Below are 26618 nucleotides of genomic sequence, written 5' to 3'. Positions count from 1 at the left end.
TATGTTTTCTGTGTACATCAGCTTTGGGGTGGTGGTGGTTGGTGGTTTCTTACTGTCTGCACAATTCCCCTCCCCCCAAATAAACTTTGGGTTTAACCCAGAATTCCAAAGGGATTGGAGGGTTTGGTGTGAGAGCAGAATAACAAGCCACTGTTGAGCACGTGAAGGCTGCGTTTTTGTTTGGCTTTCCTTTTAAGTGGCTCTTATGTCAAACCTTCAACCCACTTTTTGAACTTGGGAGGAGGGCAGCAGCAAGCTCTTCTGGGTCACTGCTGAGGCTTTCCATATCCTGTCCTTGCTATACAGAGCAGGCAAATGAAGCAGCAGATAAAACAGCATTTAAATTTATCTAAGGGTCTCTAGCATATGTGAGTGGATACTGGGAGTTCTTTTTAATACCCAGTTACTTCAACTGCAGAATTACAAAGTAAATCTGTTATAGTTCATCGTCCATCTTTAATGTGGTGAAGGGAAGGGGGTTGAATTCCAAGAGATTCCCCCCCCCCATATAATCTGAGTAGCTTGTTTCTTAGGGGCTTTATGGCTATATTTACCTAGACTAGCTCTTCAGTTTTAAAAGTATACCACTTTTCTAATAGCTATTCAGAAATCATTTTTAACTTTCTAAATGTGGGGGGACAGATTAAAGGAACCAGTAGTGGTAGAATGAAAATAATTGTTCTAACACCAAGCATGTAAGCTTATAGCACCTTTTTTGTAATGAAGAGGTTTTTCATGTACCATATGGAAAATATATGAAGTGTTCCCAAGTACATTTGCATTATGTTTTTCGCAACCTAACTTTTTTTTTTTGATGGAGGGTGTCCTTTTTATTTTCCTTTAGGCCTTTATATTCTGAAATCTAATTCTCAGAACACATAGACATAAATCCCATTTATTTTACTGACTCTTCCATTTCCTGTGCTTAGGACCATAGGTTTGGATCTTTTAAATTAAGCCTCCTTTTAAAAAAAGGATATGTCTATTTTAAATAAGTATGCAAAAATTAGGCACATCATTTTAAATATGTGTATATGGTTAGCTAGACAACCGCTGTATTGAAACAAGGTGGGGAACAAAAAATAGTAAATTCCTTTGTGTTTCAGCAATTGCATTGCAGAGTTTAAGATAGTTTTGTTGAAACGTGATAAATCAGTTTTTGTCCATAGTTTTTATAAGGAATTTCTGCTTAGAAGATGATTCTGCTACACATCGTTGTCTGTTTTGTGTACATGTGTGTGCGTTTAACATCTTATGCCCTCGTTGTTGTTTTAGAGTAGTTGATTGCTTGGTGTGTTCAGAGCACACATATGAAGGGAATTGCCCAGGGAAAGGGCAAAATGGTAGATAAAATGTGAGGCAAAATGTGAGGCGGTCATAAAGGCAGAATGCTTTGTGATTTCCTGATGTGCTTAGTTCTGCTGCCTGTGCTGCCTTGGTCTAACGTAGGTGATAGATTGATTTCTGCAAATAAGTGCTTTAATGAATCGTCTGCATGCTTCCTAATTAACTAATTTCCTAAATGTGAAAAACAAGATTAAAAATTATCAAAGGCTTCTCAGTAACTTAAAGATCATTGTTCACATGTAGTTCTAAAAATTAAGCAGATGTCTTAATTTTCCAATACAGTGCTTAATTACCATACAAAGGAGTGATTTATCTTTTGACAGTGTATATTCTAAAAAGTGGGTTATAATAGAAGCTATCTTCCCTTAAAATGGCCAGTCGTGTGAGCCATAATGTTCATTGATAGTAAAATCAATAGAGCATTGATTCTGGAACTAAATCCTTGGAGACTTTTGTTCAGAATAGCAGTCATTGCCTGGTAAATGCAGAATGGTGTTGAGAGTGTTTACTGCATAAAATTTTCTTGTCTCAGATATGTATGAAACCATGTTTTTTATTTTAAATTTATATTATCGAGGGCTGCGATGTCTTAGGAAAATTAATATTTGATGGTAATTGTTACTGTCATATTTTTAAGCAGTAGATAACCTTTAGTGGTATGGAGCAAAGTTTTCTAAGAAAACTATTTAGTAACAGTATCTTTTAGATATGGCTGTTATGTGTACTTTAAGACTCTATTTTTAGTGCACGCATTGCACATTACTGTTGACTTTAATATTTCTATTTTTTTGTTGAAACATTTTACACCACGTAAGTGAAGAAGACTAAAAATTCCCTCTTTGTAGATGAAACAGAAACATCACCAAGAACTACTGATAATTTTTCCTTCTGTTAAAAAAAAAAAACCTCTCAATTTTATAGCCATGCCTTATACTGAAAAGCCTGAAACTTTTGAGATACATGCAAGCTTCTATTTTTTTAAACGCAATTGACATGGCTGCTGAAGTTACCTAATAGTTATCCTTTTGGTTCTCAGCAGTGGAAGTTAGTAGAATATTTTTCTTTGACCATCAAATAATTAACAGCTTGTCTAGAACAGTGGGCTTTTAATCCAAGGTTAAACTTCCTCAGCTCTCTTGAATGCATTCTGTTTTATACTTAAAGCCTTAAGTTTTATTATTTGGAAAGGCAAAAACAAATGTTGGCAAAAATAACTCAAATTTTTCTCATTAATCCATCTCCAAGGTATCAATTTAATAACTATCAAAGTAGCTAGTGCAGTTGTTGCATTTAAATTGATTTACATGTCAAGACTGGCAGTTTAGCAGCTGCGCTATTATTCCTGGATCGGTCAATTTACTTGAGAAAAACCTACTACTGAGTTCTACTGACCTGCATGACAATATAGGCTCTATTTCTATTCCTGTAATTAGGCCTGCGACTAACTCAGAATATTTTTAATTAAAATATTTTGGTCAATGTGTTGCACCAAATTAGGCCTTTCAGTGCAGATTTAATTCTGGAAATAGCGTGATTAGAATATTCAATGAGCTCTGCTCCATTTAGGATTAATTTGAGCGTACAGTATTTTTGAGTGTTTCCATTCCAAGTGAATTTAATATTAGACTTTTTGCTTCTTGCCTGGTTTTCTATTAAAAATGATCTAACAGTTATTTTCGTAGGTAAGAAATGTCTGACTTCTACCTCCCAAATGATCTGTAAGATGACAACAAGGAGGAAGTAAATATAGAAAGAATCGACTTCAATAAACAGCTTTTTATATAAGTGCAGAACCAACTAACAAAGCAGAATGGTTACAACATTAAAAATGAGATAGAAATGATAAGAATGTTTCAAGTAACATTCTTTAAAGATAACCTGATTTCCAGAATTCTGATCACTGTAAATCCCAAGCTTAAAATATTACTCTTAGTACCAAAATAAAAAGCTGAATAAAATAGCAAACCTTCTGTTGTACCATAAAGATACTTGTTTTGTTGTTGATCGTGATATTTGTAAATTAGGGAATTGTAGGAAGTAAGTGGGTTTGGTTGTCATTCCGTCCCACTTTCAATCATCCCTTTGTAATTCTTTTATGCTGGAAACATGACCAGTGATTGACAGGTAGGTTGAACATATGGTTCATTGTAAAGAGGGTAAAACATTTCTCAAGTAAATCAATTGGGGGAGCTGTAAGAACAGTAGAGTTACCATTTTAATGCAGTCACCGAAGAATGTTTCTACAATGTGCTGCTTTGAATTCCGTCTATCCCAGCAACCTAGATGAAATGTTGACAAAAATATAATTGAATTTTTTTTAAAAGATTATTCTCAATCATTAAAAAAGTAAGAAGATTCATTTTAAATGCTTTATGAAAGCTTGTTTGTTTTTGCCACTGTAGGTATGATGATATTCTGATCAATGGGCTACCAGATTGGCGACAGCCTGTATTCTACTACAGGCGAGTGAGGAAAATGAGCAATGCGGAGTTGGCATTGCTGTTGTTCATTATCCTCACAGTGGGTCATTATGGTGTAGTTTGGTCAATCTACCTGGAAAAACAACTGGTAAGCATGTGTAATGACCTTTCTCTAAAATCACCACAGATGTGTGCAGGTTTCTGGATTCTTCACTGTTTATCCTTTGCTCGTGCATGTGTGCAAGTAAGTATGCACACACATGCTTGTCACTACAAATTAGTACTTTATTTACAGAAAATTAAGATGTGCCTGAATGTAAGACAGTCCTTCTTTTAAAAAGTTATATACAAAAGGTTTTAATTACTGTATATAATTATAACTTGTAAGCACATTTAAGATGACCCCCTCTTTTTTCTTGATGGCACATATGGAAAAAACCTAGTCTTTCTTTTAATTAGTGTGTCAAAAATATGTTGGATACAAAAGAAACTACTCATTTTTTTCCTTTAATTTAAAAAAGATACTTAATTTCTGCCTTTTTAATGGTTATAAGCTTTTAAAAATAAAATGTAAATTTTAAAAAATTGTTATGATCAGGTAAGCTTGATAAAACTACTTTGTAAAACTTCTCCTGGAATCTAAACAAACTTCTGCTTGGGAACTGGACTAATTTGAGTTTTGGATGCCATCCTCCCCTCCCCCTGGTCCAAATCCCTGGTCATGATGTTTTGAAATTATACTCACTTCAGCCTTTAATGTCTTAATGGAGGTTCCCTTCCCCACCCTCCAAATTGAAGTGTCTTTGAAACATGATTAAAGTTCCAGGGTTCGAATGGAAAAATGACAGCAGAGAGATGTTTAAATGTTTTGTTTCTTCCTTGTCTACTAGAAAGCAGTAGAGCATTTTATTTAAATACCAAGAAACTTATAAAGCAGTTCTCTTACCTTAGAATTTGTTCTCTCTTACATTTTCAAAGATAATGAAAATTGTTGAATGAGAAAAGGAGTAAGTTTGAATGTTTTTTTTAAAAGGAAAACTTTGATTGCTATGGCAATGTACATGACTGACAGAACTGGACTTCATGTGTGTTTAAGGAGAGGATACCATGGCAACAGTTATTGTTAAAGATGGTTTTTCTTAATCATGTATTCCCCCAATGCATTTGCATAAATACTGTTCTGTTTATCCTTAATTGAACAATATCACTAACATTTGCAGAGCACATGTTAATGATAACCTCTGACAATAGTGTTTCTTTCTCTTTCAGGATGAACTGCTTAGCAGAAAAAAGAGAGAGAAGAGGAAAAGGACTGGAGGGAAGAATGTGGATGAAATGAAACTTGGTGTAGACAAAAATGAAAGGTAGGAACATAAGAAAAAAATTTTGTAGAAGAGTCACCTCTTATACTGAAGGAAGTATTGTAAATAGTTCTTGACATAATAATAATAACATGAAATAACATCTTGTGTTAGTTGTTGAAAAGAAGCTATATAGTGGTGGTGGGGTGTGTGTTTTAGGTATTTAACAGTAATTACTTCTAATATTTTCTGAGTCATTGGTGTGGATTCAGCAGTGTAAAATGAGTGTGTGCTTTGTCAGAGCAAACAAGCGATAAACAAGAAAACTTGCGTGGAATTAATTTAAACGACAGCAGTGGTTTGTTCTTCAAGTTTAGGAGAAGATTTTCCATATACACCCCGAAGAGGTTTCTGTTTTAATGCAGGATACTCGCAATAGAGTTTATCTGTAGATATTATTAGCTTGTATTTTGGTTAAGTCTTGTCCAAGCTTAGAAACGAAAGGCATTCCCTCCCCAAAGCCTTACTTACTATTGTGTGGGTGTTTTATAAAGACAAGGAACAACATGGGGGCATGATAGTGACATTTGCAGAACTCCAGAAGATACCACCATTTCTTCTATTGATTCATAGAAAGAAATAAAGGGTTTAAATAGTTCGCACAGCAGGGGCATGAACTGGATCAATGCAGGATGGAGATCAGAAACCGTTCTGTCTGTCTTCTGTTTTGATGACATCAGTGAGTAATGCTTCAGTGAACTGCAAATGACATTAATTTTTATGTATTGGTTTGTTTATGCTACAGTCTTCATATCTGGTTGTCAGCGCTTGTGACTGCTGTGGTGTTGGTTAGTCTTTTTTTTTTTTGAAGCTAAAGCCGCCAAGAAGGCTTGAGGGATTTATTTTGTGAGGTGCAGACAAGCCCGTGTTTAGGGAAGTCTATCTATAAAGATTACAAGAAGCTATTTTGTGTCACTCTCTCTGTTTCTAGGCTTTCTCAGGAGAGTAAAATATTCTTGGTGAATATTTTTGTATGTGAAAATACTGACATATCCTTGTGATGGAATGATACTTATTTAGTCTTTTATGGTTTTGGTTGCATAGACTTCTGTGGCAATGTATGCAATGATTTTTTTTTTTAAGTTTCTGAAAACTTTTTTTCCCCTCCCCATTTCTGTAGGTTACTAGAGAAGCCACAGTGGTGGGACTTGCTTCCGTGTAAGCTGGGTATATGGTTCTGCTTAACTGTAAAAGCACTGCCTCAGTTTTTTCAGGTAAAAATACAAAGCTCTGTGTGATGAGTTTGGGGGTGGGGTGGGGGCTCTTGTTCTTGTAAAATTTTAACTTATAAAACTCATATTTGTTACATTGTCGTTGTCTGTCCTCTTATATTTTATTTATTGGCGGTATAACTATTTGAAGTTGAATGTGTTATTTGTAGTTGCAGAACATCATGGGATACCGGAAGTTCCCATCTTTGTATTGATTAACTCTGAAGACACTGAAATCTCTGCTAAATAAATGGGAAAGGTGGGAAGAACTCCCACTAGTAAAACTGCAGCTTAGGTCTAAGAGGAAGACATTGAAGGGGATTTCCTTTGTATTTATTATAATGTTTGCTGCATCAGCAAGAAAAATATAAACATCAATTCAAGTTTCAACCAGATAGGAAAACAAAATTATATTTTCAAATAAAGTAAATCTAGCCTCAACAACTCGGTCGGTATTTTTTTCTTTCTCTATTGTCAGATTATAGAACTAATATTTTAATCACTTCTAAAGCTTTAAAAACATTGTAAAGGTGCAACACAAGATTAAATACGATAGGGGTTAGCACAGGACCTATTTAATACCTAGTTTGCTGAAGTTTGTGGGGGGGGGGATTGTAGCTAGTGTTAAAAACAGAAAAATATGGTATTACAAGACTGGTGCATTTGTGGCCAGGAAAAGATTGGGTTAGGAAGGGAAAAGGAACTTTTTTTGCTTCTAGCTGCCATTGTAAGAAAATATCTAGATTTTAATGTGTGTTATTAACATTCTAATAAATAAGACTTTAGTAACCTACTGAATTAGCCAGTACTGGCAAATTTAAATTAGATGTTGAGGCTCTAGGCTTTTTATGAGTAGGGTGGACATGTTTCTAGCTATTTAAGCTAGTATAGGTAGACTTTAAAAAGTGTGGGCTGTGCCTGATGTGTAGGCTCAGACACCACTGCTAATGGTGGAAAAAGCCAACCCAACAGAAACAATGAATTCTTGCCAATGAATTCATGAGCTAAGCTTAAGGCTAGACGGTATACTTGCCATGTTCCTGGGTGGAGGTTGTGATGTTTGACCAGAGTACTTGCCACAATTTTTTTTTAAAATACAAATTTAATACAAGAAATGATAAAACCGTACAGTACAAACAAGAAAGGGATTAATTAAAACTAAGCCATAAAACATTATCAAAACCACTCTTGGCAAATTGTTAAAAACCCAAGAATTACAATAAACAAACATTTAAACTTTGTTCCATTGGGGGAGTTACTTCTTTGGTATTTAAAACATATAAAATTGGTTTCCATATTTCATCATATTCAAATAAAGGGACTGCCACAAATGTTGATCATTGTAAGCATTAATTGCATTACATAGTATAAATTTTTTTTTAAAATTGGGAGCTCCAGAGGACTTATCAGACATGCTGAAGAAAATTGCCAAAGTAAGTTAGTCTTGGAAAGCAGAACCATAGATACAGATGGCTAGGTACTTCCTGTTCTTTCAGACGGTTTGGAATCAGAACTCATTGGTCAGCTGTTCCTGAAAGCTTACATCCACAGGAGTATAATGTGAATGTTCTAATTATGATGGACTATACAGATTGTGGAGAAATCATCCTGGAATGGCTGAGATGGTGGCAAATCTCATGTGAAGAAATAAATATCTCTGCATTATTTAGACTAAGCCTTAGCCACTGGTGCTTGGTAGAGATTGGAAGAAAATGTCCTTTCCTCAGATTCAAGGAGGAAGAGGAAACAACACTTTGGTCTGGCCTGTGGATGTTCTCTTCTGGGTAGGTTGGAGTGCGATCACCAGAGCAACACTGAGGGGTAGGTAGACCCTTGGACCACAGTACAGATATCAGTAGCAATTGTAAATGGGCAGGGTGAGGGACTACAAGGGGAAGGAAGATGTATTTTTTGCAGAACACTTACTCAGAATCCACATGGAAGTGGTGTTGAGATGAGGTGGAAGAAAAAAAACACGTTGGAAAAGATAGTGGGGTGAGACACATAGGGAGGAGCCATGGCACAGTATTACAGCATGTGCTTTGCATGTGGAAAAACATCTCCAGTCAAAGAGATCAGATAGCTGGTGATGTGAAAGTCCATGGTCTGAGCCCCTGGAGTGTTGCTGCTGTCAGAGACCCTCTAGATGAAGCATCTAATTCAGTTTTAGGTGTGTATATGTAAAGATTCTATTTTGATATGGTCTCTGATCACCTAGCTGAGAGCTTATGTAGGGTGCCTGTCTCCCAGTTTGAGGTGGTGGCTGGGTAATTGTAGTGGCCTTGATTCACTGTGACCAATTTCGGGTACGTCTTGTAGTCAGTCTGTCCTTGATGTGTATTTTTGATGTTGGGTGCCAGGGACAAATGGGCAGTGTTAGCTTAGATCTCTGAGAATTGGCATAAGATAAATTGAACCATACTTTAGGCTGAGAGATCCCTGAACAATTGCGGCTTAATTATTTTTTCATATAGATCATCATTTTAAATTTGTCTTAAATTTAAAGAGAATCTTCTTCAGATGGCTCACCAATGGCACCTGACGCCAAAAAAGTTGGCTTTGGTGTACAGATGGTATTGCGAAGAGGCAGAAGCAGATGTATTTGATATGTGGTGGTCGTGCCCACATATGTTTGAATTTTGGTGAAATATAATAGAAAAAAATAGGCCTTGGTTGAGATATTCCAATCTTGCGGGAGGTAATGTTATTAAATAACCTTTTGACAGTCCCAGAGAACCTAAGCCATTTCTTTGCATCCAATTACAGCAGCTGAAATTGGGGTTTCTTTTTCCAGATATTGGCAGAAAGAAACACATCTGTGAATTCAGGAATGGTTTGATAAAATTAAAGAAATGTCTCTTATGATTAAATCAACATTTTTACAAAGAGAAAAACGTATCTCCACTTGAATTATTATGGAGACCTTTTTTGGTTTGTATCAAAGTAACAGTAGTACTGGTTGTTGGCTATGCTTAATTGTATCTTGTTTTAGTTGGTTAATGATGGTGATCACTGTTTGTGTGTGTGTGTTGTTTTGTGTCCTATTCTGTAATGTAAATTACTATAATTAAAAAAGAGAGAGAGAATTGGCATATGATGTTTTCATATGGCCTGGCTTGGTCACGGATGTTGTTAAGGCATTTGTATAAAGCCACCACATGTGGTCATTCATAAATTTGGGTTTGTTATCATCCGTCCCCTTAGAAGACTTCCCCCTCTCTCTGTAAGCCACTGTGCTTTTAGTGCTTGACAGATCAGGAGTACCCTTACTATATTAGGAACATGTGCTAGGAGTAGGGTCTTTTGTCATGGAATGATCTCTGCTGGGATTGGAGGGCATTCCTCTCTATGCTTAATATGTAGCAAGATTTTTAAAAATTCTGTCAAAACCTTAGAGAGTCTGGTAAAGTTGGCTTTTATCTAGTTAGAGACTGCACTTCTGATTTACTGCTTTTCTAATTTTTTTATTCTATATAAACCTCTTTGAGCATAGGGAAAGTGAGTCACAAGTGTTCTAAATATGGAATACATTTCGGAGTGAGAAATTGGAGCTTGTTTTCCTTTTGCCAAGGATCTTATTGCTGCTCCTTGTAACAAACAGAAGCAAAATACAGAGGTTATAGCAAGCTGCAGCAGTTTGCACCAGTCGAAGCTTTCCAGCAGTCTTAGAAGTGCAGCCCCCATGCAGAGTCTGTTGGAGCTTACCCTCCGGGTTACAAAAGCAGTAAGGATTGTAGCAAGATCTCTTATCTTTCCAAGAAGAGGCACAGCTGGTGTATCAGATGTAACCGATAAAAAAGTACTTCTAGCCCTAACTGCTACCTGTTTCTAAAGCAGCAGAGCCATGTGCTCTTGAAAATTCAGTCATGCTTTGAATTGCTTCAAAAAAAGAGAGAGCATTATTTAGCAAATATAAGATTATCCTCCATAAAACAATCTTTCGATGGGTGGAGGAAGAATATGTTTAGTTCATTCTCTGAGCTTTTCAGGCAACCAAATTAGACAAAGTTTCTAAAGAAAAAGAATGATATTTCATTCTTGAAATTGAGCATTGACAGCTTTCTTTAATATGTCTATCTGTAATTAAATGTTACAACGCAAGTGTAGTTTGATCACCTGTATGAGCAGAAGCTTCCACCTACGTACAGGAGGTTACAGATTTCCTCCCCTACCTTGGATTACATCCTCACCTGGGCATTAAAAGTTGTTGCAGAGGACCGTTCAGCCCTCCAAAACAGTGGGTGGGGCATGAAGGACTACAGCTGGGGGCAGGAATTGGCAGCACCCCCTCTCCAGTAGAGTGGAAACACCTTGCACTTGTACAGGAGGATCTTTAGATCCAAGTCTGTGCCTTTTAATATATCTTAAAAGATATATGAGAGGTAGGGAGGCGAAATATCCTTTTACATGAATCACGTTGCAAAGCTGCTTACCTGCATCTGATTGTCATTTATCCAGCTGAATGTTTTTCATCTCTCCTGCCCCTTCCTTTGCCCTACCTCAGGAGGGGGGGGGGAGGAAATACACAAAGGCACTTAAAATAATTAAGGTACTTCTTTACTTCAGAAAACTGCTTTGTATGCACGTCTGCAGGTTAGCCATTGTCATTTTGCTGTTCTTTGCTATGCCGTCTGCTGTTAGCTCTTAGAGCTAAAAGAAAAATGGTGCGCAAGTGTGGAGGTTTCAAGCCATAATTTTTTGAGAGCTTTCCTTGTAATTCATTTTGTAGAAGACACAAGGAAGTGGATTAAGATGGATTTCGGGTGCACTGAGAGCCAATACGTATGTTATCAAGCGGCCAAAGTGCCGTTTTGTCTGTGCTTCTGAATCCTTGCCTTCCATTTCTGAAGGGGGAAGTTTTCTGATCTTGCTTGTGGCCAGAGCCACGTGCTGTGGAGCACAGTGATATCCCTGTGGGTGGGTGAATACCTGTGAATGGGTGAATACCCAGTGGATGAGTGAATACCTGACCTGACTGTGGCAGGGGTCTTTCCTAGCCCTGTTAACTAAGATTTTATTTGAATTTGAGATGCTGAGATTGAGCTAAGGTCTCCTATGCATGTAAAAGTGTCCCACAGAGGTGCCCTTGGAGGTACAGATGCAAGTAAATGGGCTTTCTGCAGTTCCAAGCTATGTAATATATGATTTGACTGGCCCATATCCCCTGCGTGTGAAATAACTCCTCAGTAATTTGGACAGTGTGCTGTCGGATGAAGCCTGATAGGTAATGCCCACCATTTCAGAAGTTGGGTAAAACTGTCCAGATTGCTCAAGGTGGGGAGGGCTTGGCTTAGTGGTACAGGAGCTGCTTTGCATACAAAAGGTTCTAGGTTCAATTCCAGTGTCTTTGGTTGAAAGGATCAGGTGATTGGTGATGTGAAACCCTGGAGAGCCCCAGAAAATACTGAAGCTGATAGACCAGTGGTCTAGCTTGGCATAAAGCAGTTTCATGTGGCTCAAGAAAGTGAGCCAAGCCATAGGGAGGACACCACAAATTGTATAGTCAATCCATCTTCTCACTACTTTTCCTGCTGTTGTGACAGTCTCTGAGGAAGTAGAAGAGAGACAGATTTTTTCTGGGAGGGGGAGATTTTCCTTCATCTTAATTGCTCCATATTTAATGTACCAATGCAGTCATAAAATATCAAGCTCTCCTAAACATCTCCTAAATCCTAGTCAAACATGATTCTTGGAAATAGAAAAGCTAATCTTGGCCTTTGGGTCACTGAGGACCTCTTATCCTGGGGGAAGAGCTAGTAAGTCCCCCACCCAAGAAACTACCATTGTTCCATCAAAGGCATAGCAGCTTGACCCTCAGGACATTTTCAGGTCCTCTCATGCTGTGAGGAGGGTCTAAAATAGTCACTCAGCAATGAGGGCCAATATATATATATATATTTTCAAGTGTTGCAGACTGGTTTGAGGACGTGATAGTAAAAAATTAGAATATAAATGGAATAAATAAACAATTGTGTCTGGCTGTCAGAGAAAAAACACTGATTGTCTTGTTAAGAAATTAAAATTGGTTTTGAGTAGAGATAGGGGAAAAAACAAACCCTGAGTTTCGTGGTTCATCTCATTCCACAAAACACGAACCACGAACTTTCATGAAATTGTCCTGTTTTACGAAACGATTTGTTAGGTTCGTGATTCATCAGATCACGGGGCCCTACAATGGCTCCCTTCATACCCAGAGATGCCAAACTTGCAGGGAGACTTCAGCAGACTCTCCTCCAGCCACTCGCCAAGTAGCTGTCTTCAGGCTCTTTGCTGACTCCCTCCCCCCGGTCTTACTGGCCTCCTGCTTTCTGCCGCTGCTGGAAGAAAAGTCAAGCGGATCTGCTTGGGTTTTCCTCTCTTCAGGTTCTCTTTTCCTTCCCCTCCCCCCTCCCCCCCGCCTCCAAGTTCTTGAAGGAAAAGCCGAGCAGAGCGGATCTGCTCAGGATCTGCTCCAGGAAGCTTGGGGGTGGGGGGTGGGTGGGAAGGCATGTCAGAGCAGCAGGAGGACGGGAGGTAGAGAGTTCGCGAAGGGTTCCTAAAGCTGACAAGCAGTGAGCAGCAGCAGAAGGAGCTGCTGAGGTTGCTGCTGCTGCTGCTACTACTCCACCATCTCATTCTTAAAAATGGAGAGGGGAAATAGAGAGGGGAAGGAGTCTCCAACTACAGTTCCCAGGTAAACTTGCGCAGACCCACATTTCTCAGCTCTCAGGTTGGCAGGGAGAGCTGCCTATCAAGGTTATAGATGCAGAGGAGTTAGCCGTGTTAGTCTGTAGTAGCAAAATCAAAAAGAGTCCAGTAGCACCTTTAAGACTAACCAACTTTATTGTAGCATAAGCTTTCGAGAATCATAGTTCTCTTTGTCAGACGCATCTGACGAAGAGAACTGTGATTCTCGAAAGCTTATGCTACAATAAAGTTGGTTAGTCTTAAAGGTGCTACTGGACTCTTTTTGACTTTATCAAGGTTATGTGAGCTAAGATTGGGGTTTCCATGGCAACGAAAGGTCTGCAGACATTTGGGGCCTATGTTGCCTAGGGATTCAATGGATTGGCATCAGCCTGTCTGGCATCATGAAGCATTCATGAATCGGCCCCCAAAGTCGTGGAGTTTGTGAAAAACGCGGCCCCACGAAACACGTTTTTGCGATACAGAAATCGGCCCGATTCATCACGAAATTTGATTCGTATTTTGATTCGTGCCCATGTCTAGTTTTGAGTGATTAGCATTAGTTTGCATTGAATCAAAAATGTTAACTTTTATTAATTTTAAATAGATCTGCGCACTAAGTATCTGTGCACTAAGTAACACCCTTCATCTTGTTTGTTGATGAGAGAGAGAAAATTGAGCAAAACAAATGTTTTGATGTAATTAGAAAACTGGTGGATGGGGAGATAAGTTTGATTTAAGCTGCTTTAGAAAAATTGATATGACAATGGTTCAAGAATAGGAGTATTCTAAAATTGAAGTTGAATTCAGTTTGGCATGTTTTGCATAGTAAACAGTCGCCTCAGGCTGCACTTACTTCTACGTAAAGCCCATTCACTTCAGCTGGTCTCATTTCAAAATAGAATGGTTTATAATAAGTTGAAAGTCTGTTTGAGAGCTTGGAGACCCAAAAGGGAAATTATCAAGAAAAAGAAAATAAGAATAAAATAATGGCAAAGCATACAGTTGCTGGTTATTTGTGGATTATATTTTAACTACGAGTTATAAAAGATGTCCTTACCTCCTGTTTGTGTATAAAACAAGCAGGAGAGTATGGCTTACAAGCAAAGATTAGCATTTTTAAGATGGTTGCTTTTGGAAGTCTGAATGTTGTTGGGCAGTGTCTCCCCCCGCCCCCCTGAAAGTATGGAAGATGTCTTTATTTGCCAAATAACAATTTTGTGTTTACCCATTTCCTTTATTTGCAAAATGTAGGCTTGCATTCATTTCACGTCAAAGTTCTGAATGCCAGAATAGTTCTATTATGCATCTTTTATTAGGTTTCTGCAGCAATGAAACTGTAAGGCTGCTGTTTGGTTTCCACAGAGATGATAAGCTTTAGAAATAAACTCTTCCATTACCTACAGACCTTCTGTAGTGAGATCCAGTGAAGAGTTGTAAGAAATATCCACAAGGTTCTTTGCCACTTGTACCACCAAAATGAATGAAAGTACTGGAAGAACATAAGTGTGCTCTTGCATAATTCTCATTCATTTAACGGGGGCCAGTGCAGATGAATTCCCTGGTAGAGATGATGCACTAGAAGACAGTTCATTCCTTTTGAACTGTGCATAATATAGTACTGTGGTATATACAGTGACTCCTACAGTAGTTTCCAACTGCAATAGAGGGCTTTTTCGAAAACAGGTATGCACTTATTAATGGAAGTTCTTTGTTAAACACTTTCAGGTTTTCATAAACATCATGAGATGTTAATTACTCTTTCTAACTTGTTAGCTTGGATACCACTCAAGTTGATGATGTATTAATGTTCTAATTTCTTGACACTGCTGTGATTACCTGGAAGAAAAACATTAATTCAAGAGATACTTGTCTCTACTCACACAGTTTTAAAGTCCAGTCTAGATAAAGATCTGAAACAGATTTTGAATTAATTTCAAAAAGGTGGAAACTTACCCTCTTTTGTCAAGCTATGTTCAAATGCTCTTCCACTTATTTGCCTCTCAATCCATCTTTTTGTTTGTTTTTGTTTCTTCATCTGTGTTCACATTTTTATGTGAGATGGATGGGAAATGGATTGTGACTAAATAGCAAGACAAGAGCATAAAAAGTGCCGTACTGGATCAGACCAATGGTCCTTGTAATCCAGCATCCTGTTTCCCATGGTGGCCAGCCAAATGTGGTGGAAGGCCAACAGCTGTAGTGCAAATATTAATCAAGGCCAAATATTAGTCAAGGTGTGATTTTAAAAAAGTAAAGGAAGAAGTTTTGGGGTTTAAAGTTGAGAAGATGGGAGTTTTTTCTCAGATTGTATCTCTCTCTTTTGATCTTGTATGTAATGTCTTGGCGGTGCCTGAATGCATGGGCTGCATAACTGGGAAGTCCTTGCCATGAGGTAGGGTCAAGGTTCGTGGGTGTTCAGACTTCATATAACATAGTAATATATTGACAGCCGTTTTTTCCACCTTTCTTCACAATAGGTTGAAGATGGGTCAAACAATATATAAAATTTGCTTATAGAATTTGCTGGAGAACAGAGTGGCTCTAACCATATAGAAATGGGCCATCCTAAGGAATTGATGGTGGAAAGAAACAGACACAGAAGTTACCAAGATAACTGGAGAAATTATTTGTTGAACTATATGTAACCTTTATGTTTTCCTGTCAAATTTTTCTACTGATTTTTAAATATATAGGATTAAAACTATAGCAGATGTGTTGCTTGGGTTGAAGAAAAAATATTCACTATAAAAGATAATAATAGAGCATTATTGCATCATAGTAATCCTTAACAGCCTTGTAAGGTAGATTGCTGTTGTTATAGTTATATTGCAGACATGAGAGAGAGAATTGCCTAAGTTATCTTAGTGAGTTGCTGTTGGTTTAAATCAGCCCCAATATTTTGGCTCCCAGCTCAATATCACATTCATTCTGTTTGTTGTAGGAAGTTTTTCATTCTCACTGTTCCACTGTCCAATGGTTATCACTAGAATCTGCTGAACTTGGGTTTTTTGTTGTTGTTAACAGCTCTCTTTGGTCTAGCCGTTTATGGGCTGTGGTCATTCACATTCTTAGTGTATTAATTGTTAGTCTCTCTTTACCTGACTACTGCTTATGATTATCTTTGCTCTCCCCACTCTTTTCAGTTGTTTTTCATCTGAGCCTCTGTTCCACTTGTTCCATAAATTGACACACTAGAGAGATTGACAGGTACACCTTGGTGCTTGATGTCTGGAGGTTGCTTAAGCAGTAATAGATTCTGTACCAGAATTTATCATCAAATATTGGCTTTCAGTGTCAGGGGGGTAAAAGTTAAATGCTGATTGATGCATGCAAGTTGAAACCACAGCAAGTGCATCCATCGCATATTAGTTCTGTGCATTTGATGTAATCTCCAAAACTTATTGTGGAAAAATGATAATCAATTATGTTTGGTGATTTGCTAATAGCAAAATAAAACCCCTCAACACAGCCCAGCTGTGTTGTACATAAGAATGAAATAATTTGATAATTTCAATTGGAAAGCCAAAAATATATAAAAAGAGAACCCATGGTTTTACCCACTCAAATTTAGAAAGGATTAAAAAGAATACCTTAATTTTAAATAGTATCCTTTTAGTGATTTTCTTGAATTGTGCTGTATGTTGCAAGACTTTTGATTCATTCAGGTTTGCAGCATAGGCATCATTCTTCCTGGAGCAGTTTATTGTGTTCACTTTATATGATTAAAATAATTCTATAGTGGACAGGAACTAGAGTAGCAAGTGCCAGTTGAGAACATAGCATGCAGGAGAAAAATTTCTGTTCATAGTGGCAGAGTTACTTTCCCACTTTGTGACTCCGCCATTCACTCTGCAATACTGCCATTAAATTTATTTATTTATTTGGGTCCTCTAGTAAACACTCAGTGTGGCTTATATTTTCTTCATTTTATCCTCACAGTACCCTATAATGTAGGTTTGTCTGAGTGTGTGCAACTGGCCCAAGGTCATCCAGCAAGCTTCCATGGCATACTGTAGATTCAAACCCGAGTTTCACAGATCCTAGACTGACACTCTTAACTACTGGCTCAGATTGTCTAGTTAGCTTCGTCAGATATAATTATAAGCTGGGACCAATAGCATTTTGCATTACTGTGGTATAGATTTAAGTAGGGGTCATTTCGTAGAAAAAGAGCTGGAGGAACTCATTAGCATAACTCATTAGTATAACTCATTAGCATATGCCACACCCCTCACTATCACCAGAAATGTGTCATTAGCATAACAGATTTGCATATGCCACACCCCCTGACATCACCTATCCTGGCTGCTTTGTATCCAATCCTGGCCATTCAGGGCCGAAATTGGGCCCAAAATGGCAAAAAGGGGGTGAAAATGGCCAAAAAGGGGCCCAAAATGGTCAGGATCGGAGAGTGAACAGGAGAGTGATCCAGCACCCGTCAGAGGCCCGATCCGGGCCATTTCAGCCCCAATCCAGGATGAAATGGGCCCAAAATGGCTGAGAGTCAGATGGGTGGGGCCACCTGACATGTGACCTTTTGGGGGAATTGCCGGAACTGCGTTCCTGCATGTTCCCCCTCGAAATGAGCCCTGGATTTAAGAACAATTTTAGGCTGATACACAAGAATAATCTACTTTTCTGGTTTGCAAACATTTATTCATCTCATAAATGTTTCAGACACCCATTCCAACAGCATTCTTTCTGTCATTCCTATGACACAAAATGTTATGTTGGAATTGATTCTCAGGCACTCTTACACTGGTGATATCTTTGGTTGGGGAAAGATGATATGCAGTGTAGCATCGTGGGATCTAAGATCTTAGACCAATCTATGTAATTCTTGTGGGACTTTACATGAAGTTTTTAAAAAAATCCTGCTCTGTTTCTATTGTAGGTCGGTCCTAGATTTTAAACTCTGTTGCAAAAAGGAAAACATTAACTGTCTTGTGGCCACATTAGTTTCAATTAATTTGGCTGTTGCTTTGCCCTTCATATTGCATTGTGATACAAGAGTGCATATGGACTGGGCTGTGACTGGAATAGGAGCACTTTTTCCCCCTGTGGGGTGAATGCAGCTGCTCTCTCCCTGAGTCTCTTGCTCCTCCAGTTGATGCACATGAAGTTGCTGGAGTCGAATACTAATTGCTTTCCCCCCTATATGTCAGGCTGCACCTTCACTTTAGATTCTCCCTAAGCTCTTTTATAGTCATTCATTCAATATCCTCCCCCCACCCAAGAAAACCAAACTTGAGGAGAAGCTCCAAGGAACGGATAAGACTCAAGATGGCTTCCCTAATTGTCTGTAGGGCCAGCTAATTGGTGCACATCCACTTCTATTCCCAAACAGGAAGAATCAGTTTCCTCTGAGATTGATCGGAGGAGGAAGTGCTGTATGTGCAAAATATGGCGAGTGCTCTTCAACAGCAGGTTGACCGTTTCAGGTTGTGCAGCTACCTTCAGAGATCTGCATTTAGCTTCACAAAAGCCAAGAAGTTAGGGAATTTGTACTTTCCTGGTCACTAAGAAAAGACAACAGAACATGGCAGGAAGCCTGCATTTCAAATCTGTAAGGATCAAATATTTCATTTTCTTCATTTTTCAGTTGTGAGAGTTACAACATGTTGCTTAGCCTCTTAAAATTTTCTTGTAGTAATGCCTTGTTGACTGTGTATAATACATTTTGCTATTTAAATGTTGGATTAATTCAGCACAGGAATCACTTTTCCCCTTAAGTGATTAATATCTTGGATTAAAAAATAGAAGTGAATAATGGTACCATTGCAACAGCTACTTTAGGATGTTAATATCATTTCAACCTTTTCTTAAAGGAAGCCAGAAAACTGTATACAGAATATAAAGAAACAAAAATGAAAGAGAAGGAAGAGGCCCAAGCTAGAGCTGAATTGGAAACACTTCAAAGTAAGTTTCTTCTTCTTCTTCTTTTTATTTTTTTAAAATTATTTTTTAAAAATATATATATTCCATAAAATCACATACCATTTCCAAAGGGTAATTGGGACTGGAGTAGATGGGCTACATACACCTTTTGCAGTGTTGTGTATGCTAACTCCATTCTCGAAGAACTGATGCCAGTGTGTTCAATTGGGTAGTCAGCAATTGCTAAATGTCAAATGACTTGTAAATTCCTGTTATATAGAAATTTTAATGTTGCATCCAAATGAGTCAGTAGATTAACAAATATCATTGAGAAAAATGTAAGAGAAATGCAGAAAGTTTTCAAATACAGAATTTTAGATAGGCTCTCAGCGACATTGTCGTCAGTATTGAGAGCCTGTCTTAATTTTGGGGCTGGAAGCAGTTCAAATAATTGGTGGTGCATTTTATAGCGGTTCCAAATTAGTTTGACTTCTAAGTATTATAAAAAGCGCTCCAAATTATATGCACCTGCTAGATGCAGAAATTAAGAGCTAATGTTTTGACCCCTTTGATATTGTGACTTGGAACTTGGTGTGACTCTCCATCAAAATGCTTCAACACCATTAACTGTAGTAAATAACTTACTTTAATACTTGGGAAGATGTGAATAGTTTAAGCAGGGCTTTTTTTCCCAGTTGGAACACAGTGGAATGGAGTTCCGGCCCCTCTTGAAAATGGTCACAGGGCCGGTGGCCCTGCCGCCTGATCTCCAGACAGAGGGGAGTTTAGATCAGAGGGGAGTTTAGATCTGCACTCCCCTCTGTCTGGTCCAAGACCGGCAGACTGAAGTGCTCTGTCACCATCTGGAAGACTTCTCTCTTCAGGGACCATTTCCCTGGGAAGATAGTCTGTCTGCTCAGCCAGTCTGCTTGAATGTTGTCCAAGCCCCTGATGTGTTCTGCTCGGATTGATGCCAGGTGGGATTCTGCCCAAATCAAGATTTTGGTTGCTTCCTTGAGCAAAGCAGATGAACGAGTTCCCCCTTGTTTGTTGATACAAGCTTTCGCAGATCAGGCGGGGCCACTGGCTATGTGACCATTTTCGCCGAGGTTGATTTAAACTTTTAAAAAATCCCCCCTTTTTCTAACTGACTGAAAGTGACGTCATTGTGTGGTCCTGAGTTCCACCACCTCTTTTCCCAGAAAAAAAGCCCTGAGTTTAAGCTACAAAAAAAGTCTTGTGGCTCTTTTAAAGACTAAAAAAATTACTATGGCATATATTTTCCAGTTAGTTCTCTGGACTCAAAAAGCTAATGCCATAATATATTTATAGTCTTTAAGGTGCCACAGGACTCGTATAGTGCCATTCTAAGCAATTTTGCACCCCTTAAGCCCATTCAGTGGAAGGGTGTAACTCTGTGGAGAATGGCACTGCACTGTTGGTCTGTTGTGATTGTAATTTATTCCCAAGAGGCAGCTGTGTTTACTGTTCATAGTTTTGGGTGGGAGGTGCTATTGACTTTTTTTTTTTTGTAAAACAGGGACCTTAGAAATGATGATGAAACCTTTCTTGTAATGTATAATAGCAGCCAAGGGAATGATCTGTGTTTCTACCTTGGCCGTAAATTCAGTACATGGACTTTCAGCCCAGTAAACACCCCCCCTCCATGTGGGGATAATAAGTGTCCTACATTACAGGGCTGTTGCAAATATTACTGTGGTAATGCAAGTGAAGCACCTTGAGGACTATATATAGAATTATTATTATGTTGCTGCTAAAGCATGGAGACATGATTGAGTACGTGGCTTGGTAGGTAAGGATGTGGGCTATCTTGCCTGTATTCTGAATACTTTTATTAAACCCTGGCTTGTTACAATGGTGCATTCTCATAACATGGTAACTGTGGTTTGTTTAAACTACAGTTTGTTGCACAGATCTTGCTCAGTCTACCATATTTTCATCATAAACCTCAGTTTGTTTTGAAATTCCAGCTAGTCAGCTGCTTGCCTTTTTTCCTGCCTCCAAACAGAATACCTTGATGCTATACAAAGATCCCTTTCATTGTCTGGTTGCTGGCAAATCATCACCACATACGCAGCCCAGTTACCATTAATCAGTTGCAGGAGGGAAAGGAGGGATAGCTGCTGGCTCTTCTTTGTCAGTGAAGATTCATCAGTCACTCTTCCCTCCCCCTTTCTGTGTAGCCAGCTGCCTCACTGCATCCCTGAAACTTTTCTGTTCTGAAGCAAAATGAATTTTACAGAATCTTTAAAAAAATTCTCTCTTGCCATTTCAATACATTCTGTAATCTTTTTTCTGTTAGAAATAAAAGCTTGGGAAGAAAGAAACACATGATAATCTCTACTCACTTTCTTGCTCCTGGGATATAAAGGGCCATTGGAGCTATCTTTATGGACCATTTATATCAGTAGGTGTGTTGTGAATTATTTTGAACTTAAATGTTTTGTGTGTAGCAATTTCTGTTGTATAAATTGGCAACTGAATAAAATAATGTTATTAAGAGAGATCTCTTGTCCCCCTGCCTGTTATATTTCCCCTTTGTGAGAGGCTAAAGTAACTCAATCCTATTAGGTTGGTAATCATGGGTGTGTATGTGAAAAGGAGGCAGAAGAAAGGAGGAAGAATGTGTACTGAAAGAGCCCTATCAATTACGGAATGAAGCTAGATTTCTGAAACTACGGAATGAGTTGCTAGATTTCTGCGGAATGAGTTGCTAGATTTCTGAAACTAAGTGAGGCAGTGCTGCTAAACAACCTGGGCTTTCCATGCTAAAATGTAATAACAAACCATAGTTAACAAAAGCCAGGTGCAAACTGTGGTTTAGAATCCATTTAGTATCTACCAACAAGCCACTGTTTGAACAACCTGCATTCAGACAATGTTGGTGTTTATGATGGAATCTGAATATGGCCAATCTGTACTGTTCTGGTTTTTTAAAAAATGTCCATAGAAGAAGTTATGCAAATATAGTGATTCAGTTGTAAAAAATTTCAAAAGCTGGTATCTTCTGTATGTATCTGAATATAAAATTAATGAAATTTGATGTCTACTAGTTCTTTGTGTTAGCTTCCTAAAACCTTGCAGCATTGTTCTGTAGGGTGAGGTCTAATATTATTACAAGTCATAATTTAAATCATTAATATAGAAAAGACAATAATACTAGGAAAAGTGGAAGGCAGTAGGAAAAGAGGAAGACCTAAAACGAGATGGCTTGACTCAATAAAAGAAACCATGTCCTCCGGTTTGCAGGATCTGAGCAAGTCTGTTAATGATAGGATGTTTTGGAAGTCTTTCCTTCATAGGGTTGCCATAGGTCAGAGGTGACTTGATGGCACATAACACACGCACAGACACAGTATAGAAAACAATTTATATTTCAGTTTCTCCTTACCTGTAGCACAGTCTCAGTATAGGTCATTGCTGGATAACTAAATCTGACTAAAATCCTAACACTTGTGACACAGTGGTGAAGTCTAAAGCATGGTTACTTTTTTGTGTAGGTAGGCTGGCAATGCATAAAACTGGGTCTGGCGGTCCAGAATTTGACCCCTGCCTTTGTCTTGTATATATAACACATCATAATTCTGAACCTTGAGTGGAAAAGTATCTACTTTTTACATTAGGATTCCCTTTTCTAACCTTGATCTTGCCAATACTGGGACTTGGAAGAAAGTATGCCAAACTTACTTTTTAGACAGTGCTAGCTCATTTTTATACAAATATAGGTAGTGCTTGATTTAACACTGGGAGCAAAGATCTCCAACCAAGCCAGAAGAGCGACTTACTGAGCAGGGGAAGGCTGGTGAGAAAGCCAGGAATGTCCTGTCAGAGAGTGCTGGTATGTCCATTGTGCTGTGTAGGAAAGCACAGATACATATAAATGAATGTGTATAAAGTGCTGTCAAGTTGCAGCCGACTTATGGTGATCCCATAGGGTTTTCAAGGCAAGAGAGAAAAAGAGGTGGTTTGTCATTGCCTGCTTCTTCTTAGCAACCCTGGACTTCCTTGGTGGTCTCCCATCCAAGTACTGACCATGGCCAGCCCTGCTTAACTTCCAAGATATACAACCAAAGCCAAAAGGGAAGCCCCCGGGGGCTACAAGATATACAACAACAACAACCGGAGGACGCCACAACAGTAATAGTTATATAATATTTTATAATAAAGTGCAAAGGTGCAAAGTGTGTAAACAAAGTACTAAACTTCAAAAGGTACAATAATTACAATAAATACAAAACAGCAGTCTGTCGCCAAGGTAATTAGTTTTACAACCATTCAATGATGGGCTCAACTGGAGGTGGAGAGTGCAGTAAGGAAGGGTTGGAGAAAACGGTCCAAAGGATCACGCAAAGGGTAAAAGGGACCACGCTAGCCGACGGGCTAAAGCTTCCATTTACAATTCCCGTTTCGGAGCTTCTTCTTCCAGGGCTAGTCTCTTTACATACGTTAATTTAGCCAGCTTTTGCTTCTTTTGTTTGAACACAGAAAGGTATGTTTGTTATTGCAGTCCCCTCCTTTTGCAGGCTTGCTATGTTACTTGCTGAGAAGCTGCTGTCCCTTCAGATTGCTCTTTTCCAAGCTCCCAAGTTCCTTCATTTACTCTCTTCCTGCATTAGCCCAGCCAAATTCTGCTTCCCTTCTTTCCTATGCCAAGCTTTCTTCTTGTCCTTCATTATCTTATTCACTTTATGTTATTAACTTCATTTCTCTCTCCCTTTAAGATTTTCTCTAGTTACTCCTTTTCAGTAAGCAACACTGAAAAGGTGTTGCTTACTGAAAAGGAGTAACTAGAGAAAATCTTAAAGGGAGAGAGAAATGAAGTTAATAACATAAAGTGAATAAGATAATGAAGGACAAGAAGAAAGCTTGGCATAGGAAAGAAGGGAAGCAGAATTTGGCTGGGCTAATGCAGGAAGAGAGTAAATGAAGGAACTTGGGAGCTTGGAAAAGAGCAATCTGAAGGGACAGCAGCTTCTCAGCAAGTAACATAGCAAGCCTGCAAAAGGAGGGGACTGCAATAACAAACATACCTTTCTGTGTTCAAACAAAAGAAGCAAAAGCTGGCTAAATTAACGTATGTAAAGAGACTAGCCCTGGAAGAAGAAGCTCCGAAACGGGAATTGTAAATGGAAGCTTTAGCCCGTCGGCTAGCGTGGTCCCTTTTACCCTTTGCGTGATCCTTTGGACCGTTTTCTCCAACCCTTCCTTACTGCACTCTCCACCTCCAGTTGAGCCCATCATTGAATGGTTGTAAAATTAATTACCTTGGCGACAGACTGCTGTTTTGTATTTATTGTAATTATTGTACCTTTTGAAGTTTAGTACTTTGTTTACACACTTTGCACCTTTGCACTTTATTATAAAATATTATATAACTATTACTGTTGTGGCGTCCTCCGGTTGTTGTTGTTGTATAACTTCCAAGATATGACAAGACTGGGCTAGTCTGGGGGATAAATGTGACTGGACAAAATTGTTATCTTTTCCAAAACAATTATCAGAAGACCTGGAAATTGATACAAGCAGACTTATCCAGATGGGGAAAAAAATTAAAATCTCATGGCTGGGAAGAATTTCAGCAATCAAAATGAATGTATTGCCAAAATTATTATTTTTATTTCAAATATTACCTATAGAGAGAGAAGAAAGAATATTAACAGATTGGCAATGACAGTTAAATAAATTTATTTGGAATGACAAGAAACCAAGAATAAGCTTCAAAATACTCCAAGATGAGAAAAAGAGTGGAGGATTAGCAGTTCCAAATATAAAATTATGTTATCAAGTGGCATATCTGGTCTGGATTGCAGATTGGATCAAAAATCCAAGACAAAGAATAGTAAGACTTGAACCAGCAGATTTCGATAAAGGCTAACATAATTATTTATGAATAAAGAAATCAACTAAAATGATCATTACATAAGAAAGGAGTTACATAATTGGAGATGGACTTTTGAGAATATGGTTTAAACATCGGAACTTGTTGAGCCCTCCGAGCTCCCCGCTCATGTCTCTGATAGAAGCTTATTACGATAACAATATGAGAAATATAAGTGGTTTTTAAACATACAACAATATAGTAAATAGTCAGGGGAAACTTAAGTCCTGGCAAGATACTAGAGTCCTGGCAGGACATTAGAGTGGTTACCATATTATCAGTCAGTATCAAGATTAAAGAAGATTGTCAACACGAGGTAGAGTCCTAAGAGAGAAGATAAGTTTGAACACTTGATTACAAAACGAAAAGATTATTTATTATGATGGATATGTAAGTTATTACTTCAGTTGGAAACAGAAGAAAAAATGTATGATTAAATGGATGCTGAACTTTAGAGACAAAATACCTATTGCATCAATGGGAATGATTATGGGAAAAAAATTAATTTCACAGCCAGCTGGGTGTTAAGAGAAAATTGGTATAAAATGTTTTCCAGCTGGTATTAGGGGTGTGCACCCCCAAAAAATTCAGGTTTCCCGCTTTGGAGCATAGTGAAGTGAGGGGAGCAACTCCCCACCCCCCTGGGGCAAACCCATGCACCCACCCCTACCCACCCACCCCACTTACTTGGCTGGCAGGGAGAGGGGAGGCTGATCAGCTGGACAGTGGGGAAGCGCAGAACCGGATCCTGCAGGGCTCGCGCCACCTCCTTCACTGCTGTAGCAGCCAGCTGGGCCGCCGGGAAGGCCCAGATCAGCTGTTTGGCGAGGATCTGGCTGATCCACGGGTTTAAATGTCCCGTGCTGCAGCATGTAAAGAGACATTTAAACCCCTTGACCCAAAGCTTCCCAAAGCGAATCGCTTCAGGAAGCTTTGATTTATTTGGAAATCCTGAATCATTGCGAATAGGGTCCAATTTGGGTACTTTACCCAAATCTGAAACCCGAATTGCACACCCCTAGATGGTATATAACACCAATGGATATTGAGAAAGTAGACAAAAACTATAAAGGAAAATGTTGCAAGTGTCTAGATGGAACCTTTTACCATATGTGGTGGACTTACAAAAAAGCAAAAAGATATTGGAAGAAAAAACATGGGAAAATGCAGAATATATTAAAATTTAGATTCCCTATGGAATCTAAGAATATGCTATTAGGAATATAGCCCAATAAATTACCAAAAGTCCTGGAAGAGATACTTGAATATATGGTGACAGCGTCTATAATTATTTACGAAGCAAAATGGAAATCAGACATCTGTCCAAGCTTAGGAGAATACTTGCTGAAGATGCAAGTAATGGCGAAACAACTTATTTGAGAAACAGATCAATCACGTAATTTGAGGAGAAATGGATGTGTATTATGCAAGCAAGATACAAACTTAGAATGAGAGAGTTTTTTAAAAAAGTATATAAAAGTATTGTAATGTAGAATGAGAATAAGATTTAAATGTACATATACATATATAATGTATAATGTGTATCAAGTGTACCAAATATAAGTAAGTACTATTGTATTTTATAGATAGTGTCTTAAAAAGTTTTAATGAAGGAGATGTTGGGGACAAACTTTTTCTGTTTTATATGTTCTGTTATATATAATTATTTTAGATCAATACAATCATGTTATGTAACCCCCTCTTTTTTCCTTTCTATATTCCCTCTATTCTGTTACATTGTTTCTTAAAATAAAAAAATAGATATTTTTAAAAAAGACTGGGCTAGTCTGGCCCATCTACGTCAGGTAAATAAATAGGGAAATTTATTTAGAGA

The 26618-nt window shown here is 38.3% G+C and overlaps 1 protein-coding gene across 1 annotated transcript in view; it reads left to right on the top strand.

Annotated features, from left to right (window-relative positions):
* DNAJC1 (DnaJ heat shock protein family (Hsp40) member C1) overlaps positions 1 to 26618 on the top strand; it is a 111220-nt gene that overhangs the window by 27594 nt on the left and 57008 nt on the right. Inside the window, exons 4-7 of the mRNA XM_054992115.1 lie at positions 3750 to 3915; positions 5037 to 5131; positions 6249 to 6342; positions 18837 to 18927. Coding sequence (XP_054848090.1) covers positions 3750 to 3915; positions 5037 to 5131; positions 6249 to 6342; positions 18837 to 18927 — 446 coding nt within the window. The remainder of the gene's footprint in view (positions 1 to 3749; positions 3916 to 5036; positions 5132 to 6248; positions 6343 to 18836; positions 18928 to 26618) is intronic.

The sequence above is a fragment of the Eublepharis macularius genome, chromosome 11, assembly GCF_028583425.1.
Source record: "Eublepharis macularius isolate TG4126 chromosome 11, MPM_Emac_v1.0, whole genome shotgun sequence".
NCBI classification, from domain to species: Eukaryota; Metazoa; Chordata; class Lepidosauria; order Squamata; family Eublepharidae; genus Eublepharis; species Eublepharis macularius.
This window is presented reverse-complemented; position numbering and strand designations above follow the sequence as displayed.